The sequence below is a fragment of the Chiloscyllium plagiosum genome, unplaced genomic scaffold (assembly GCF_037043375.1).
Source record: "Chiloscyllium plagiosum isolate Xiang-an unplaced genomic scaffold, Cpla_swu_hap1 HiC_scaffold_2, whole genome shotgun sequence".
Classification (NCBI taxonomy): domain Eukaryota; kingdom Metazoa; phylum Chordata; class Chondrichthyes; order Orectolobiformes; family Hemiscylliidae; genus Chiloscyllium; species Chiloscyllium plagiosum.
The window spans coordinates 137851642-137872450 of record NW_028270140.1 but is presented as its reverse complement, the minus strand read 5'-3'; the positions used below and the strand labels follow the sequence as shown (position 1 = coordinate 137872450).

Here is a 20809-nt window from a genome sequence, read left to right as displayed (position 1 = left end):
ATATAAAATACATTACGACAAATACAGACAGAATGTTAGTGTAGGTCAAGCTTGGTGGAAATTAAATTGTGTTATTTCTAATTATATACATTAGGCTATTTTTCACTTAAAAATATTTTGAATGGACTTAAGCAGATAGATTTGGGTTTTGTCTGCTTACTCACTTGGATGTTCTAGCCTTGCTAGTTGTCTGTGTTGCACATGCATGTTGACAATATCCAGAGCTTTCTGACTGCATGTGAAGATGTCAGGGTTTTCCAATAGCTCAGTTAATGTCAAGTTGGTGCGAATAGCATTGGTGGCAGTTGCCCGGGCAATCAAAGGCAGCTTTAGCTGGTAGCCATAGTCCATAAAGTTCATTTCATCATCAAGGATGAGCTTTGCTCTAAATGCAAACAAAGTTACATTGTTAGGATATGATGAAGTACAAAGGCCCAACAACGTCTTCTTCCTCAGGCAGCTGAGGAAATTTGGCATGACGATGAATACCCTTGCCAATTTTTATAGGTGCGCCATCGAGAGTATTCTGTCTGGATGTATCATTACCTGGTGTGGCAACTGTACCATTCAAGATCGGAGACGGTTACAGAGAGTGGTGAACTCAGCCCGGAAAATCACAAAGGCCAACTTTCCATCTATACAATCCATCTACCAGTCCCATTGTCAGGGAAAGGCCACCAGCATTCTCAAAGATCCATCCCGCCCTGGCAATGTTTTTCTGCAACCTCTACCATCAGGGAGAAGGTATAGAAGCCTGAACACACACACCAGCCGGTTTCAAAACAGTTTTTACCCTACTGTTGTTAGAATACTAAATGGACTCACAAACTCTTAACATTCGCCTGTATCTGTGTTTTTGTTTTTGCCACTGTTTACCTATTATTTACTATCTTTGCTACTTAACTATGTGATCTGCCTGTATTGCTGTATTTCACCGTGCCTTCAATTCAATTCAATTCAAGTAGCTGAGGCGAAGAAGTGGTTGTTAGCCTAAATGGCCTTGTTATGGTCTTACCTGAACCATGTTAGAAATAGGAGAATTTTTTTTTGCCCACATTTTAGTTTCAACCTCATCAGTTAATACTGGACAGTTACATGGCTTTGTCAAGAGCAGGTCGTAATCGGCAATTATAGCTGAGTTATTTGAAGAGGTGACACAGGCGGGGGATGAGGGTAGAGCTATGAATGTTGCATATTTCAACTTTCAGAAAGCATTTGATACAATGCCACATGATAGTTTGATTAGCAAATTAGAAATGCTTGGGATTGATGAGTTATTGGCAGCATGAATTAGAAGTTGGCTAAAAAATAGGAAACAGAGGGTAAGCATAGATAGGCATTTCTCAGATTGGAGTTCAGTTGAAAGTGGTACTTCCCAGGGATTGGTGTTAGGACCCTTCCTTTTACTAATTAATATAAATGATTTGGAGATGGACATAGAGGGAACACACTCTAAATTTGCAGATGATACTAACATAGGGAGAATAGTAAATTGTGAGGATGATGGCAAGCTGCTTCAGAGGGACATTGACATGTTGGCAAAATGGGCAGACACCTGGCAAACAAATTTCAATGAAGAGAAATGTGAGGTAATGCATTTTGGTAGAAGAAACACAACGACAATACAGTCTCAATGTTACAACTTTGAGGAGATATAGGAGCAAAGAGACCTTGAGGTTCATGTGCATAATTCTGGCCAGGCAAAATTAAACAATTGTTCAGGTAACTCCTAGGCTCTTTGAGTTTATAATTACAGGCAGAGAACATAAAAACAAGAAAATGATGTTATGTCTCTACAAATCATTGGTCAGACCAAATTTGGAGTATTGTAATCAGTTCTGAGCATCTCATGAAAGGAAGGATGTTAAAGCCCTGGAGTGAGTTCAAAGGAGATTCCCTAGAATGATACCAGGAATGAAGATTTTAGATATAAAGAAAGATTAGAGAGATTGGGCTAAATCTTCTCTGGTCCAAGAAGAATAAGAGGTTGGACTGGGGTGGACAAAGTTAAAAATTGCACAACACCAGGTTATAATCCAAGAGGATTATTTGGAAGTGCTAGCTTTCGGAGCGCTGCTCCTTCATCAGGTGACTGTGGAGCAGGATTGTAGGTCACAAAATTTATAGCAAAAGATCACAGTGTCACACAACTGAAGCAATATATTGAACAAACCTATTGCTGTTAAGTCTTTCATCTTTTAGTTAATATTACTATGTAGTTGATTCAGTGACTCCTCGACATGAGTCCTTGGAGCAGAGAAAATTAAGAGGTAACCTTATTGAGGTGTTCAAAATTATGAACAATTTTGACAGGGTAAAGAAGGATATTCTTTTTATACAAGTTGGTGCGTCAGTCCCTAGGGGTCACAGTTTCAAAATTATCAGCAAGAGAGCTAGGAGTGAGATGAGGAGAAATGTCTTTACTCAGAGCTGTTAGGATTTGGAATGTGCTGCCTGAGTGATGGAGGCAGATTCCATAAGGGGTCTCAAAAAAAAAAAGACCTTAAAAAAAAACTGATTAAATTAGAGGGCAACAGAGATAGGAGTGGAGAGTGGAACCCAACTGGGCAGCTCTTTTGGGAGCTGATACAGGTGTGATGGGTCAAATGGCCTCCTTCTATACTGTAAAATCATTATTCTACTTTCCTCTCCCCCTACTCTTTCTCTAGCATTTGGGAGAAAAGGAAGGTGGGGAAAACCAGTTACATTTGCTGTGTTAATAGCACCACGCACATAGAAAAAGGCTTCCTCCAAAACATTTCCAGTAAAAATCATGAATTTTTCTTTTAGAACAAATCTATAATTTCACCAGACATAATGAATACAGGAAATAAATCTTCTGACCACTTATATAATGTAACCATTATACAATAATGGTGGGTGGCACGGTGGCTAGCACTGCTGCCTCACAGCGCCTGAGACCCGGGTTCACTTCCCGCCTCAGGCGACTGACTGTGTGGAGTTTGCACGTTCTCCCCGTGTCTGCGTGGGTTTCCTCCGGGTGCTCCGGTTTCCTCCCACAGTCCAAAAGATGTGCAGGGTCAGGTGAATTGGCCATGCTAAATTGCCCGTAGTGTTAGGTAACGGGTAAATGTAGGGGTATGGGTGGGTTTCGCTTCGGCGGGTCGGTGTGGACTTGTTGGGCCGAAGGGCCTGTTTCCACACTGTAATGTAATCTAATCTAATCTAATAATGGGAGGCACGGTGGCTCAGTGGTTAGAACTGCTGCCTCACAGCACCAGGATCCCAGGTTTAATTCCAGGCTTGGGCAACTGTGTGTGTGGAGTTTGCACATTCTCAGTGTCTGTGTGGGTTTCCTCCGGGTGCTCCGGTTTCCTCCCACAGTCCAAAGATGTGCAGGTCAGGTGAATTGGCCATGCTAAATTGCCCGTAGTGCTAGATGCATTAGTCAGAGGGAAATGAGTCTGGGTGGGCTACTCTTCGGAGGGTCAGTGTGGACTGGTTGGGCGAAGGGCCTGTTTCCGCACTGTAGGGAATCTAAATCTAAATCTAAGTAAGAAGAAGTCTATGCTCTGTATCCCTCGTCACAAACTTATCTAGAGTTATTTCATGAACCTTCCTCTGTTGTTTAGTTTAATGGTCTCCTTTAGTAGCTTATTCACATTTGTACTTTCTTTCAGCTTTCAAATCAACATTTTTTCTCAACTTTCAAACACCAAAAGTTAATTTAAAAAGAAAGCTCTGCAACCACAACACAGGCACCTACCTAACAAGATGGAAAATTGTCCAAGATTGTCTTGTCCACAAAAATCAGCTTGTGTTCCACAGGGCCTGACCCAATTGCAGCCTTTCCTTAAACATGGACTAAAGAACTAAATTCCAAAAGTGAGGTGACAATGGCATCAAGACATCAAGGCCCTATTTGATTGACTGTGGTATTTCGGAGCTGTTGCAATACTGAAGTCATTGGGAATAAGGGGAAAACTGTTCACTGGTTACAGTTGCATCGAGCACAAAAGAAGGTCTTTCCTTTTTCAATTGTGGGACATAGGTCTTGTCGGCTGGTCAGCATTTTGTCTCTAGTTACTATTGAGAAGGTGCCATCTTGAACCACTACAGTTCGTGTGCTGTACGTAGGCAATTCCAAAATTTTCACCCAGCTACAGTGAAGCAGTGACGATATACTTAGTCAGAGTGGTGAGTGACTTGGAGAAGAACTTGCAGGTGATGCATTCCCATATATCTGCCCATATCCTTCTAGATGGAAGTGGCTGTGGGTTTGGAAGGTGCTGTCTAAAGACTTAGGGGAATCTGCTGATCGTTGTGGTTGTTGGAAGTTAGTAATCTCAGCTCCAGCACATCTCAGTGTGAGCAGTCATTGTCACCACACCTTCGGAATTTAGTTCTTTAGTCCATGTTTAAGGCAAGGCTGCAATTGGGTCAGGCCCTGTGGAACACAAGCTGATTTTTGTGGATAAGACAATCTTGGACAATTTTCCATCTTGTTAGGTAGATGCCTGTGTTTAGATTACATTAGATTACATTACAGTGTGGAAACAGGCTCTTCGGCCCAACAAGTCCACACCGACCCGCCGAAGTGCAACCCACCCATACCCCTACATTTACCCCTGCACCTAACACTACAGGCAATTTAGCAAGGCCAATTCACCTGACCTGCACATTTTTGGAGTGTGGGAGGAAACCGGAGCACCCGAAGGAAACCCACGCAGACACGGGGAGAATGTGCAAACTCCACACAGTCAGTTGCCTGAGGTGGGAATTGAACCTGGATCTCTGGCGCTGTGAGGCAGCAGTGCTAACCACTGTGCCACCGTGCCACCCACGTGTTGTAGTTGCAGAGCTTTCTTTTTAAATTAATTTTTAGTGTTTAAAAGTTGAGAAAAAATGTTGATTTGATCCCAGGGTAGAGTCCCAGGTTTAACCATCTTCAGCTGCGATATCAATGACCTGCCCTCCATCATTAGGTCAAAGAGTGGATGTCTTCTTAACACTGCATAATGTTCACTCCCATTCCTGGGTGCTCAGATACTGAAGCAGCCCGTGTCCATAAGCAGAAAGACCTGGACAATATTCAGGTTAGGCTGACACATGGTAAGTAAAATATGCCACAGACAAGTGCCAGAGAATAACTATCTCCGGCAAGTGAGAAGTTAACCATCTCCCCTTGACATTCAACGGCTATGATATTTTGGAATTGCTCACCATGAACATCCTACAGCTTACCATTGAAAAGAAAATGATCCAATTGTACAAATACTGCAGCTGCAAGAGCAGGTCAGAGGCTGGGAATTCAGCAGTGAGTAACTCAGTCCAAAGTCCCCAAAGCTTATAAAAGGTATCTACAAGGCATATCAGGAGTACGATGGAATGCTCAACTCTTGCCTGGATGGGCTCACTCACCACTCTGACTAAGTATATCGTCACTGCTTCACTGTAGCTGGGTGAAAATTTTGGAATTGCCTACGTACAGCACACGAACTGTAGTGGTTCAAGATGGCACCTTCTCAATAGTAACTAGAGACAAAATGCTGACCAGCCGACAAGACCTATGTCCCACAATTGAAAAAGGAAAGACCTTCTTTTGTGCTCGATGCAACAAGAAGCTTGACACAATCCAGGAAATAGCAGCCTGTTTGATTGGTACTCAGCACTAAATATTTCCTCCCTTCACCACAAATGCAAACTGACCGCAGTGCGTACGATGTATAAAATGCATTGTAGCAACTCACCAAGTATCCTTCAGCAGCACTCTTCTGGTCTGAAATCTCTACCAACTCAATTACTAGAAAGACCTCCTGCCCAGGTTCTTATCGTCCAGCTTCTGTATGCTAAACATTCCAAAATATTGCTTCCTGTTTTCTGCAAGCATCAATTTTGCTCAGCCACATCCAATACACACAGCGATAAATTTTCTTGCAAAGGTACATAATCTAATGCCAGGAATAAAAACAAGAGGGCAACTGCTTCAACGATCAGCAAGGCCCAGGCTTGGATCTTATCAGCAACAGTGAATGAACTGGCTGTTTCTGGGCCCACTAAACTATAACAGACAGCTTTTAGAGCTGTTGACCTAGCAGTACCATGGTGAAAGGTAGCCATTTACATTTATTTAACACCTTTAATGTATTAAAACATCCAAAGGCACTCGACAGGCGCATTATGAAACAAAGCATGACACTCAGCCACATAAAGAGACACAAGATCAGGTTTTACCAATTGGATCTTCTCCAGGATGACCCAGAGTGCAGCCTGTGATACAATAATGAATGCCAGAACGTAATTTCAGACTTTACGCACTAATTTAGACCAAATGCTCATTCCTGAATTTGCAGCCAGCTTCAGAGGTTTAATGATAGTGAATGCCGACAATTTAATGTCAGCTCATCTCCATAAAATTCATGGCACATGTTGTTTGTGTTGAGTGCATGAAAAGAGATGTTTTGTTTATTGTGAGAAACAAGCTACTTTTGTTTTATCTTCCTGTATTTATACAGAGCATATTACAAGGAAGTAGTAGTAACCCCTTGACAGTTCAATGGTGCTCATTATGCCATGGAATTCTGACAGATTGTATGCCAATCTCATATATAAGAGAAGTATCAAGCTGGAGTCCAAAGGAGAGAAAATAGCTTGTGCACTTGTTAGCCAAATAGTTTTAGAAGCAATCTAACAGCAGATGGGTTCAGTGTATCTTACCCAGTTGTTCAAACTAAGCAACACAAAAGTCTAAAAAGAGAAATTAAATAATTGGTAATAGCTTTTTAACCTTTCAAATTAGCATTATATGATGAAGGAGATACTAGTGAAATTAGTCATTTTAAATCTTAAATCTTAATGTTTCGGAAAACATTAAGATTGATAAGTCCCCAGGGCCAGGCCAGATTTATCCTAGGCTGCTCCAGGAAGCAAAGAAGGAGGTTGCTAAGCCACTGTCGAAGATAGTTGACTCCTCCATCGCCAGATCACAACAACACGACGGTTGGAGGAAGAGCGCCTCATCTTCCGCCTAGGAACCCTCCAACCACAAGGGATGAACTCGGATTTCACCAGTTTCCTCATTTCCCCTCCCCCCACCTTGTCTCAGTCAAATCCATCGAATTCAGCACCGCCTTCCTAACCTGCAATCTTCTTCCTGACCTCTCCGCCCCCACCCCAGTCTGACCTATCACCCTCACCTTGACCTCTTTCCACCTATCACATTTCCGCCCCTCCCCCAAGTCCCTCCTCCCTACCTTTTATCTTAGCCTGCTGGACACACTTTCCTCATTCCTGAAGAAGGGCTTATGCCCGAAACGTCGATTCTCCTGTTCCCTGGATGCTGCCTGACCTGCTGCGCTTTTCCAGCACCACCAATCCAGAATCCTCACTCTCCACAGGAGTCATACCAGAGGACTGGAAGGAGGCGAATGTTGTTCCTCTTTTCAAGAAGGGTAATAGGGAAATCCCTGGCAATTACAGACCAGTCAGTCTTACGCCTATGGTCAGCAGCATTTTGGAAAGGATTCTGAGGGATAGGATTTATGACTATTTGGCAAAGCATAGTGTGATTAAAGGCAGTCAGCATGGCTTTGTGAGGGTTTAGATCAGAGTGGTGCTGGAAAAGCACAGCAGGTCAGGCTGTATCCGAGGAGCAGGAAAATCGACATTTCAGGCAACAGCCCTTCATCAGGAATGGAGGCAGGGAGCCTGCAGGGTGGAAAGATGAATTGGGAAGGGGGGGTGGGGGCGAGGGGCTGGGGAGAAGGTAGCTCCCTGCCTCCATTCCTGATGAAGGGCTTTTGCCTGAAACATCGATTTTCCTGCTCCTTGGATGTTGCCTGACCTGCAACACTCTGATCTAAACTCTGGTTTCCAGCATCTGCAGTCCTCACTTTTGCCTATGGCTTTGTGAGGGACAGGTCATGCTTCACAAATCTTATTGAGTTCTTTGAGGAGGTGACAAGACAGATCGACGAAAGTCTAGCAGTGGATGTGGTATATATGGACTTCAGCAAAGCATTCGATAAGGTTCCCCATGGTAGGCTCATTCATAAAGTCAGGAAGTATGGGATACAGGGAGATATGGCTATCTGGATTCACAATTGGCGGTCTGACAGAAGGCAGAGAGTGGTTGTAGGTGGAAAGTATTCTGCCTGGAGGTCAGTGTTGAGTGGGGTCCCGCAGGGCTCTGTTCTTGGGCCTCTGCTCTTTGTAGTTTTTATAAATGACTTGGATGAGGAGGTTGAGGGGTGGGTTAGTAAATTTGCAGATGACACAAAGGTTAGAGGTGTCGTCGATAGTATAGTGGGCTACCGCAGGCTGCAATGAGACATATACAGGATGCAGAAATGGGTTGAGAAATGGCAGATGAACTTCAACCTCAATAAATGCGGAGTGTTCCATTTTGGAAGGTCGAACTCGAATGCTGAATATAGGATTAAAGACAGGATTCTTGCCAGTGTGGAGGAACAGAGGGATCTGGGTGTGCAAGTACATAGATCCCTCAAAGTTGCCACCCAAGTGGATAGGGTTGTTAAGAAAGCATATGGTGTTTTGGCTTTCATTAACAGGGGGATCGAGTTTAAGAGCCGCGAAGTTTTACTACAGCTCTACAAGTCCCTGGTGAGACCACACTTGGAATATTGTGTCCAGTTTTGGTCGCCCTACTATAGGAAAGATACAGAAGCTTTGGAGAGGGTGCAAAGAAGGTTTACCAGGATGCTATCTGGATTGGAGGGCTTGCCTTATGAAGAAAGGTTGAATAAGCTCGGACATTTCTCTCTGGAGAGAAGGAGGAACAGAGGAGACCTGATCGAGGTAAAGAAGATAATGAGTGGAATAGATAGAGTCAATAGCCAGAGACTTTTCCCCAGGGCAGGATTAAGTGGTACAAGGAGTCATAGTTTGAAGATATTAGGAGGAAGGTATAAAGGAGACGTCAGAGGTAGGTTCTTTACACAGAGAGTTGAATGCATGGCATGCGTTGCCAGCTGTGGTGGTGGAAGCAGAGATTTTAGGGACATTTCAGCGATTGTAGACATGCACATGGATAGCAGTGAGTTGAGGGGTGTGTAGGTTAAGTTATTATATTTTACATTATGATTAAATCTCGGCACAAAATCGTGGGCCAAAGGGCCTGTTCTGTGCTGTACTTTTTTATGTTTATGTTTTAAATGTAAGGTTTATGGATTGTTGCCAGACATGGATATGGAGCCAGAGAGGTGGATAAAGTTATGATACAGGTCAATCATTATCTCATTGACCAACCTTTTCCTTTGTGCAGAATAACATAAGGCACTTGCCAAAGAGCAAACAATACATTGTTTACAAAACAATTGACATAACAGCTGTATACAGAGAAACAGCAATTTTACAAGGGAGAGGAATGGCAAAGCCAGGCCCCAAACTGGTTCAACCAGTTTTCAGGTAATTGAGGACAAATCTCATATCCCACATTCTTGTTTATATCTGTCAGCCATGGCTCTCTAATAGGACCGGAGTAATAGCCCTAATCAGGGACCCCATATTCAATGGCGATCACCTGTCTGACCTCCTTACATCCAGTGACAATATGCCTTAATTGTAGTGATTGTAAGGAGGTCAGACAGGTGATTGCCATTGAATATGGGGTTCCTGATTAGGGCTGTTACTCCGGTCCTATTAGAGAGCCGTGGCTGACAGATATAAACAAGAATATGGGATTTGAGGTTTGTCCTCAATTACCTGAAGAATTGCTTGAACCAGTTTGGGGCCTGGCTTTGCCGTTCCTCTCCTTTGTAAAATTGCTGGTTCTCTGATATGTCAATTGTTTTGTAAACTGTGTATTGTTTAATAAAATATATATACAGGAAAAAAAAACAGGAACGTCTGACATCCTGACACTTTGAGAGCAGACTCTGAGGGAGCTGGATCAATGTCAATGAATTTTCACGTGTAAATAATGGGGTATCTTTGTAAAGGGATACTTGCCCTCTGTGGAGGTATTTTACTAATACATTACAAAACAAGTCTAGAATGAAAATACTTACTGCCTGTTTGTCAGTAAGGTATATATATGTTGTATCAAATACTCAGCTCCACCAGGCTTGGAATGCATTGTAGCATAAATTAGTTCCTTGGGAATGTTCAACTTTTTCCTGAAAAAAAACTTAGAAGGAAAAGTTGAGTAATAGCATTTCACTGTTAACACAAACTTCCAAAAATTACACAGCTCTGAACATAGAGATTTAAGTATTTATCACAGTTATTATGGGAACTGCCTTGTGATTTGAAATATTTAATTAAGGTCAGTCCCCTGTTCTGAAAGGGTTTTGTTTTAGAATATGGGAACAAGTGGAGATTGTTCCATTATTTTGAGGCCTATGATATTATCATTTTAACCTTACTTCCCATGTCTCTTAATAGCTAGCTAACCCAAATTTATCAATCATTTTATGTTACAAACAACAGCAACTTGGAACATCTAATCCATGGTGGCTCTTTGCAAAGCAGGCCAATCAGTACCACTGCCCTGCTCCATAAATCAACTTCCTTCAAGTGTTCAACTACTTCACCGATCATTGCAGTATCCACCATGCTAATAGGCTGAGTGTTCCTGATTACCGACATACGCTGTATAAACAAAATTATTCTTCAGATCTCACTTCCAACCATGCCTACTATCTTAAATATGTGTGGCCTTCTACTTCCAGTGAATGGGAGGAGTTTTTCCCTCAGCTAAGTTTGTCATACTCATGAATTTTCTTCAATCAATTTTCTCTCAATCTTCTTTCCTTCAAGGAGATTTACACCAAGTTCTCTCCTTGTCACTCAACTCTGTTTTCCCTGGAATGTCCCAGTAAATCTCTTCTGTGCTCTCGCAAAGTCTCACAAATCTTCAGCAATGTGACCAGAACCTGACGATACTTTGCAAGGCCGAATCAGAACTTTATAGTGTCAGTATAACTTTGCTGCTTTTGTATTCATCATCTTTATTTATAAAGCCCAATATTCAAAACCACTATGTCTTCAAAGAATAATGCACATGAATCCCCAGTCTCTCTGCTACCGTATATTTTCCAGAATTGTACCATTAAGTCGATACTACCTTTCTCAATCCTTTGTGCCAAAATGCATCACCTCAGTTATCATGTCATTCGTCTACCCACCCATGTCCTGTTGCAGGTAATTTGTATCATCATCATTGTTTGCCACTCCTCCAACTTTGTTACAATTGGTAAATTTTGAAATTTACGCTGCATTTTAAGGTTGAAGTCACTTATGTATAGAAAACATCATGCAATGGGTCTAAACACTGACTCTTAAAGAACACCATTGTACCACCTTGTGGTCTGAAAACCAACGAGCCACTATGATTCAATGTCCTTCAGTCAATTTTTTATTCAGTTGCATAACGACCTTTCTATGCACAACTTTGTTAACTAGCCTTCTATGTGGTACCTTCTCAAACATTTTTTAAATCCATCGGATAACAAGTTCCACCACATTGTCTTCATTAACCTTCTCTGTTACACCACCAAAAATCAATGATATTACTCAAGCACTAGTTTGTTCTGGCAGCTATCTGAATTCGCCTGTGTACAGATATTATACATTAGAAATAAAAGGCCCTATTTTGATTAGAATTTATAAATCATGTTAATTCAAATTTGAAAGAAAGGTCTGCCACTATGGACTTGTATATATGACCAAACAGCCTCAGATACAGGCTGTTTAGAGGATAAAAAAAACACCTCTAAATATACCATACATACTCGTGTGTAGGGAGAGTTTTGAAGACCGTTTTTTAAGCTGAAATTAGGGGTCGACTTATACATGAAGTATTGTTTTCGAGGGGATGAAATTCATGCTTGGCAGGAGTCAAAAAATGGATAAACAAAAGCCAGACCTCTATATAAAATAATAAATAACAGTAGGAAAAAGAATTATCGCCATTATTGAATAGTTATCTACAAAATAACTGTCTCCATTCTGCCTGCTAAGGTAGAATGGTACTATCGTACCGTATTTCAGTTACCAGTACCGTAAAGTGCACGTAGGTCTACATATATGCTTCCAAATAAACCTGTTGGACTATAACCTGGTGTTGTGTGATTTTTAACTTTGTACAGAAGTTAATAGGCATACCAGATGGTCAGGCCATCTACCAGGGGTATTTGTACAAAACACAATTCATGAAATAAAAACAGAGCAGTAAAAACAAAAGGAAAAATAGACTGACAGTATTTTATTTACAAAAGACCACATGAAACTGTTAATAATATACAATAAACACTTTAAATCAAAAAACTGATATTCATAGCAAAAACCCTTCTCACTGTATATCACAAATATTATGAGATAGCTGCAAAAGTCCATTAGAATCCTTCAAATTCACTGTCCTCATCAGGTGCACAACTGAATTATTTATTCCAGTTGTCTCGGTCATCGTATGGATCATCTTCATCTGCACTCTCAAGGGGACTATCAATTGATTTGTCATACTTCTATCTGACCATAAATAGTCATCCTCTGTACATCTAAAGCATTAAAAATTCCACGTTTTTTGAAGGCTTTGACAATAATTTCAGTTTTCATCTCCTTCCATGACTCAACAATTCACATACATACAGTTGCAAGTAATGGAGCACGCATGTTGCCACCCTTTGTGAAGTTTTTTTTCCCTTTCTTGCATCCAAATGCCCCATTTCTTCCATACTAAATCCTTAAAAGGTTTATTGATGCTAACATCCAGTGGCTGCACATGCTCGTAAGGCCTCCAGGAATCATTGCAGTGTCAGTATTGTTAGCTCGACATTCACTGATAACACTTTTCTGTGATCTGAACATATCCCAAACCAGTAAGCTTTTATCCTTTTTTTTTAATTAGAAATTTAACATTTTTACAAGTTTACAAAAATAAACAAAACTCTCAAGTACAAACATTGATATACAATTAAATCTTAAATATATAACCAAAATTTAACAAAAGAAAAATACCAAGAAAGAAAAAAAAACTCAACTAACTACAAATCTAACCTACAACTAACCAGAGTGCATATTTAAGTCTCTTATATTATTCAAATTAGAGAAAGAGAAAAAAAACAAAAAAACAATGGATAACAAAGAAATTGGGTAGTGAGATACATGCTCGGAATGTGTTAACATCAAATGTAACAAAACCCGGATTCCTCTCCCAAGGGGCCCCGGACCAGCCAGGTTCGTAATCTTAATTAAATAAAAGCCCTTGTTAGGATAGCCGAAATATCTGTATTCATATAATTCAAGAAGGGCTGCCATATTTTATAAAATAATTCGGTCTTTCGGTTCACCATATTTATAAGGAAGTCAAGGGGAATACATTCCATAATTAATCTATGCCAATTTGAAAGTCCAGGGGGGCCCTCAGCCACCCAGTTTACCAAAATATTTTTCCTTGCACAGAAAGAGAGAATAGAAAATAGTCTCTTCCCGTGCATATCCAGGGAGGGAAAGTTCGAAAAGCCCAAAAGGAGAGATACAGGGACCACTTTAATTTCCATTCCTAAAGTTTCTGTCAGGGTACTTGCTACTTTAGTCCAGTATCTACGGATCTTATGACAGGTCCATAGGCAATGTACAAGAGTGCCCACCTCTATTTTACATTTGGGACACATTGGAGGTGCTCCTGCCTTATATTTTGCCAATCGATCCGGTGCTATATGGGCCCTATGAAGTATCTTCAGCTGGATAGCCTGAGTTCTGTTACAGATGGTGATTCTTCTGGCATTTTCCCAAATGTCATTCCACGTTTCTATAGAGATTTCTAGTCCCAATTCCTGATCCCATGTTTTAAGCAGATTGTCCATATCTCCCGATACTTCATGTAGTAAATGATAAATAGTACTGATGGAGGATACCCGCATTGGTCATAGTACTCTACATTCTCTATCTGATTTATAAAGACTATCTAATAACGTAGTCTTCTTCTGTATATAATCTCGAATTTGGAAGTATCGAAAGAGGTCTCCATTAGGTAATCTGAATTTCTGATGCAGCTGTTCAAAAGACATCAGGACCCCATATTTAAATAGGTCCCCTAGACATGAAATACCCCTGGATCTCCAGAGTTTAAAAATGGCGTCTGTAATCCCCATGCTCCCACTATCGGCACATTGGGGGATGTTTTATGTGGGTTGCCCTCATTTTGCCGCATTATATTCCAAGCTTTAATTGTGTTTAGTATTATAGGGTTTTTACAGTGATCCATAATGATTTTCCTCTTGTCTAAAAATAAAAGGTTAATAAGTGGGCATTTTACTTGAGAAGCCTCGATGTCCAGCCAGATTGATTGTGGATCAAACAAGACACAATCAGCTATGTAACTTAATAGGGAACTTAACTGATATTTCCTAAAATCTGGGAAGTCCAATCCTCCCCTTGCCTGTGGCAGCTGTAGCTTTTTCAGCTTAATGAGGGGCCGTCTATGATTCCAAATAAAGGAACCCAACCAGCCATATAATTTACGTAGTGCCAGCCTCGACAGCATCACCGGAAGCATTCTCATAGGGTATAGGAGACGGGGAAGGACATTCATTTTAATTAGTGCTATTCTACCCAGCCAGTAAATTGGAAGGTCTCCCCATCGCTAAAGGTCCTGCCTTATCCTCTCCAGTAAATGCACAAAGTTAGCCTGTATAACTGGGGTAATAAAAATGCCTAAATATAAGAAACCCTCCAGGGACCAACGAAAGGGAAAATGGGATCCGTCCACTAAGTGGGGTATCATAGCAAGGTCACCCATTGGCATAGCCTCCGATTTTGAGAAATTAATTTTATAGCCTGAGAATGCACTAAATGTATTAATAACTTGGATTAAGCGAGGTATGGACATCAGAGGATTACTGAGGAATAGAAGAACACATCTGCATAAAGGGTAATTTTATGTTTACCTGTACCAATCCTCGGGGCCGTTATATTAGGATCAGCCCGTATAGCTTCTGCTAGTGGTTCAATTATTAGCGTAAATAACAATGGCAAGACAGGACATGCCTGACGGCAGCCTTTACCCACACTAAAGCTATCCGAACCTAATCCATTGGTAACCACAACTGCTTTGGGATCACTATACAATGTTGAGACCCATTTGGTAAACACCTTTCCAACGCCAAACCTTTCCAATGTGGAAAACAAATATGACCTTTCCAGGTCATATGTCTTTTCCAGGTCTAATGAAACTACTACTCCTTGTATCTTACCCTGATGGCAGGCTTGAATCATATTCAAAACCCTTCTAATATTATTGGACGATCTACGGCCCTTAATAAACCCCGTTTGATCCTCCTTTATGATATGTGGCAGTACCCTTTCTAGTCTCAATGCTGACGTTTTAGAAAGGATTTTAAAATCTACATTTAGCAAGGATTTTGGTCTGTATGATGCATAATCTTCTGGATCCTTTATTTTTTTAAGGATAAGAGAGATATTTGACTCTTTCAGCGAAGGCAGGAGACAGCCCTGACTATATGCATTGTTATACATGTCCATAAGTGGACCAGTCAATATTTCTGTAAATTCTTTATAGAATTCAGCTTGAAAACCATCTGGGCCAGGTGCCTTACCGCTCTGAAGTTGCCTGATTGCGTCAAGTATTTCTTGGACTGTTAGGGGAGCATTTAAGACCGATACCTGTTCCGGAGTTAGGCCTGGAAAGGTCAATTTTTTAAAAAAATGATTGCATCCGCCTAGTCCTGTCTTCACAATCCTGCGATTTATATAAATCAGAATAAAATTTCTAAAGATTGCATTAATCCTTTTATGATCATGAGTCAAAATATCCGTACTTTCCTTGATAGACGTGATAGTTTGAGGGGCCTTTTTTTCTTTGCAAGAAATGCTAAGTATCTACCCGGTTTGTCGCCAAATTCATATAACCTTTGTTTTGCAAATAATATTTCCCCCTTAGCCGTTTGAGTAAGCATAGTGTTTAGGGGCCGTAATCCTTTGCAATTTGATGATAGAAGGTCTATCAGCGTATGCTGTTTCAGCTGCTTTTAAGCGAGCTTCGAGCAGACGCTGTTGTTCTCCCTTTAATTTTTTCTGGGTCACTGAGTAGGAGATGATCAAACCTCGCGTGTAAGCTTTGATGGTCTCCCACATCACTGATGGGTTGCTAGTCGTACCTAAATTAATTTTTAAGAAAGTTTTAAATTCTTGAGAGAAGTACTTTACAAATTTACTATCTTTCATTAGGAAGGGGTCCATACGCCAATGCCGAGGGGATGTCCCATTGTTCCTCGCCTTGATTTCCATATATACAGCAGCGTGGTCGGAAATTGCTATACTACCTATTTTACAGGATGATATGGAATTTTAAAAAAAATCGAGGGGGCGAAAAACATATCAATTCTGGTATGACATTTATGTGGATTGGAGTAAAAAGAAAAATCTCTGCCCTGTGGATGAAGACATCTCCATACATCTACTAGTCCTAATTCTTTGTTCAGATCCACCAATTGTCTAGATCTGTGAGATACTCCTGCAGTACTCTTGGGAATACTATCTATTTCCGGATCCATAATACAATTAAAGTCTCCCCCTATAATTGTATGACGGGCACCAAGAGCCATAAATTTTGAGAAGGCTTCCATTATAAATTTAAAGGGGTGTGCCGGGGGGCAGTACAAATTTAAAAACACATATTCCTCTCCATTTATAAGAGCTTTAATCAGAATAGATCGTCCACATTTGTCTTTTATCTGATTTAGGATTGTGAAAGGGAAATTCTTCCGAATAAGAATAACAACTCCCCTACCTTTTGAGCTAAAAGAAACAAAGGCCTGATCAAATCCACCCTGTCGTAATTTCAAGTGTTCTTTATCCAACAGGTGTGTCTCCTGTAGGAGAGCTATATCAACTCTTTCTTTCTTGAGATTTGATAGTATTTTCTTCCTTTTGACTGGCGAATTACTCCCCTTGACATTCCAGGTGCACCACTTAGCCGACTGATCAACCATAATTGTCCAGGCAAATCCGAGAGCCCTCGGGAGGGGAAACCCTATCCAGAACATCCCGAGCATAGAGCATATAAAATTCACAAAAATAAAGGCTCTCTAATACACTCACAACAGTATAATAAAAAACTATTTCTAAATAATAAAAAAATATAAAACGTATTTAAATGGAGATTTTCCCCCTTGTTCCCAGGGGGTGTCACTTCCTTTCCAAAGATCCATCATATTCTATCCCAACCAATGCCCCACCGTTGGCCCAGGCGCTCCTCAATAGGATGAGGAGAATTCATATATAATACGAAGCTAGAGTTAACAGTGAGCACCCTACCCCCACCCCCCCCCACCCACACCAACACCTGGATATATATGGTAATGTTAATACCACGTATAAACATATATAACTATAAAATTACAACCTCAACAAATAATAATTAAATATAATAATACAAAATAACAAGGGAAAACCACCCCGCTCCTAGAGACAGATGTAAAATAGAATAAGGTAACCACCTCCCCCCACCAACATTAACTAAATCCCCCGGCTTACACATACATATACATACACATACATATGTATATACATATATATATATACACACACACATACATACATAGAATAATTTTAAAAAAACCAAGGTGGGGGGGGGGGGGAGAAAATCGTTAAATAGAGAACAAATAAATAAATCCCTCTCCCCATCCCCAAGATAATATTAAACAGCAAGGTAAGAAAAAAGAAAAAGGGGGGGGATATAAACCGGAGTTGGGGGGGGGGGGGGAAGGCAAACCAACATCCATTATCTCTTACAATTTATCTAAGAGAGTCCAAAACTTCCTTAGCCTTTTCCGGCGATCCGAAGTTATACACGGATCCTTCATGGTTAAAGCGTAGCATCGCTGGGTAGCATAAGGAGCACTGAATATTTAAGTCCTTAAACACTTCTTCACCTCATCGAATGCCTTCCTCTTTCGGACCAGAGCTAGGGAAAAGTCCTGAAATAACATGATCTTGGATCCTTTATAGATCATGGCTTGGGAATCTTTTCCAAGATTTCTAGAGGCTTCTAGGAGTATCTGCCAGTCCTTATAGCTCTGCAGCCGGAACAGGACCGGGCGTGGCCGCTGGTTCGAGCCGGGACCGCGTATTGCAACCCGGTAGGCCCATTCTACCCTTACCTGGCCTGATCCAGACTCCAGATTTAAAAGCTGTGGCAGCCACTGCTCGAGGAACGCTGTAAGCTGGCCTTCCTCTTCCCGTTCGGAAAGGCCCAGCAAACGAACATTTTTTCGATGACCGCGATTATCGAGGTCGTCAGTGTGATTCTCTAAGGTCCGGACTCGCTGTTCGAGAGTCCGGACCCGATCCACGGCCGATTGCGCTGTAGTTTCGGAGGTCGCCCCTCCGACTCGGCACTCGATTTCTTTAATGTCTCGGTCGTGCTTTTGCAGCGCAGCCGAGAGGGAGTCCCATCGGCTTCGGGATTCTTCAATAAAAGCGTCAATCTTCACATCCAGTTTAGAGATGATTTCCACAAGGCTCGCCATCGTAGGTAAGTCCCCCGGGGTGGCTGCGGACGCCTCTGCTGCAGCTGGAGAGGGTGGGGGAGGGGTTCCTGCTTGCTGAGAGCTGTGGGCTCCCTTCCCTTTGGTCATTTTTACTAAAGATTAGATTGTTTAAATTGAATACTAAGCAACTAATTAAATTAAACAGCAATTTTAAATGATTTGGTGATTGTGGTGAGGGTGGGTAGCCCACTTTGCCCAAGTCTTGGGAGGAGCACTATAGACTCACTTGCTGTGTCGCTGCCATCTTGGATCCCCCCGCTTTTTTCCTTTCTAAGTCCATCTGGTCGCATATCCCAGACCTCCCTAATCCAAGTCTTGCAGCCACCTTCATCCTGACGTGGACAGCAACACCCTTTGGAAATTTCTGTTTGGGTAGAGTTTCCTGCATTAAAATCACCATAGGTTTTAACTTTATTCCATCTGCCATACAACCGAGTACCACAGTGAATCGACTCCTTTCATGGCCAGTAGTCTTACCAAAACCATTTTTACTCCAATTTTGTCCACAGTTCTGTTCCCTGCCATTTCAAAGTTCATTGGGGTTTCATCCATATTGCTAAAGCATGAGAGCCTGTACCCATTTTTCTTGCTGTGGTTCTGTTCGCCGAGCTGGAAGTTTTTGTTGCAAACGTTTCGTCCCCTGGCTAGGCCAGGGGACGAAACGTTTGCAACAAAAACTTCCAGCTCGGCGAACAGAACCACAGCAACGAGCACCCGAGCTACAAATCTTCGCACAAACTTTGAACCCATTTTTCTTCCAACTTCTGATTACAAAGCGATGTAACTCAATGAACTTGTCATTAATTTCTGCTGGCAGACATGGAGTGATCTTGGTTTTCTGTCTAAGCACAAAATCATACCTTTTCATAAACCTACTGCACCATCCAGCACTGGCTTTGAAATCACTGAAACCATTTTTTTTGTTTCATTTTTGACGCATATCTTATACATTGTCGAATCACTATGCTTTTGTTCTGACGACACTGAATTACCCAGTCAGCAATCTTTTCTTCTAGTTGTGGCCACTTGTTCAGCTTTCCTTGGTTGGCATATTTCTGTTTTGCCTTTAACTGTGTGGCATTTTTCCTCTAATCTCAAACAGGTTTTGCAGTTAAACATATAAACACAAAAATAGAAATCGGACCATGCCACCAGTGCTTCATCCGAAGGCTTACTGATGATGTTACCTAAAATGGTGACGAAACGTCTGAAAACGAACCATCCAGCTCATCGAGCAAACCTACATCCACTTTGGGGGAGTTTTACAATAAGTTCAGAGCACACCTACACAACCCCACTTCTAAGAAACTGAGGCAACAGCGGGAAGACAAGGTCAAGAGCTGCCATAACATAAGGTACCGTAGATATATAAAATCAACATTCAATTTAACGATTTGAAAATCGTGTTGCACAAATATATACTGGTGCGCATAACGTAATGATGCAGGTATTGCATTTGAATCAAAAATGTTGCAAATCATGCCCTTTAAGGCTGCATATAGTCAGGAAGAGACCCCTGAAAAACTAGGGTCAACTTATACACAAGGTTTATGAAAAATATCAGATTTTTTGGCCAAAACTAATGATTGATTTATACAGGAGATCGACCTTTACACGAGTATATATAGTACCTTATAAAATCATCTGAGAGAAACAGGATTTACTTAAAGGATCTAGATATTAAAGATCTAAAGATTTCATTTAAATCTTGAAATAAAGGGTATTAATTGCAAACTACACCTGCAAACATTTTCCATATTGATCTTCAGGGTTTTATCTTTACAGCCAATTTTTTTACTCAAGTCGAAATGCCTTTTAATTCTTGCAAGTATCGTTGATTATCAAGTTGGGCAGATTTTGTCCACGTGCTGACCAAGGTGATTTGGAAGAATACATCTTAACTTCCTACTTCAACTATGTAAGAGGAATACACAACTACACAGAGGAGGCATTGTTTAACCTGAAGCAGGCTCACTTGAATAGAAAAGCTCTGAAGACCATTTACTTACATGCTCCAGCTGTGACCAGTTCTTCAGCTTGGAAGGGAATGAGACTCCATTGTTGAAGACTTTGATGTCAATATCTTGAGGATAGTACCAGGAGAAGATTTCAGCCACAAGATAACCATTAGAAAAGGCTCTGAGAAATACAAAAAACAAGGAAATTCCAACGGGGATAAACACTGAGGGGATCATTTTTTACACACTTATGAAACAATTATGTCAGCAAGTACAGGTTCCAATTACAATTACACGATTTTCAGTGTCTATGTCTAGTGTAGTTCAATTTGTCTTATGAACAAACAAATTCAGATG

The 20809-nt window shown here is 41.1% G+C and overlaps 1 protein-coding gene across 1 annotated transcript in view; it reads right to left on the bottom strand.

Moving 5' to 3' along the window:
- The window catches only part of spata4 (spermatogenesis associated 4), a 73041-nt gene that overhangs the window by 11963 nt on the left and 40269 nt on the right, over nucleotides 1-20809 (bottom strand). Inside the window, 3 exon segments of the mRNA XM_043704762.2 lie at nucleotides 165-385; nucleotides 9990-10108; nucleotides 20504-20633. Coding sequence (XP_043560697.2) covers nucleotides 165-385; nucleotides 9990-10108; nucleotides 20504-20633 — 470 coding nt within the window.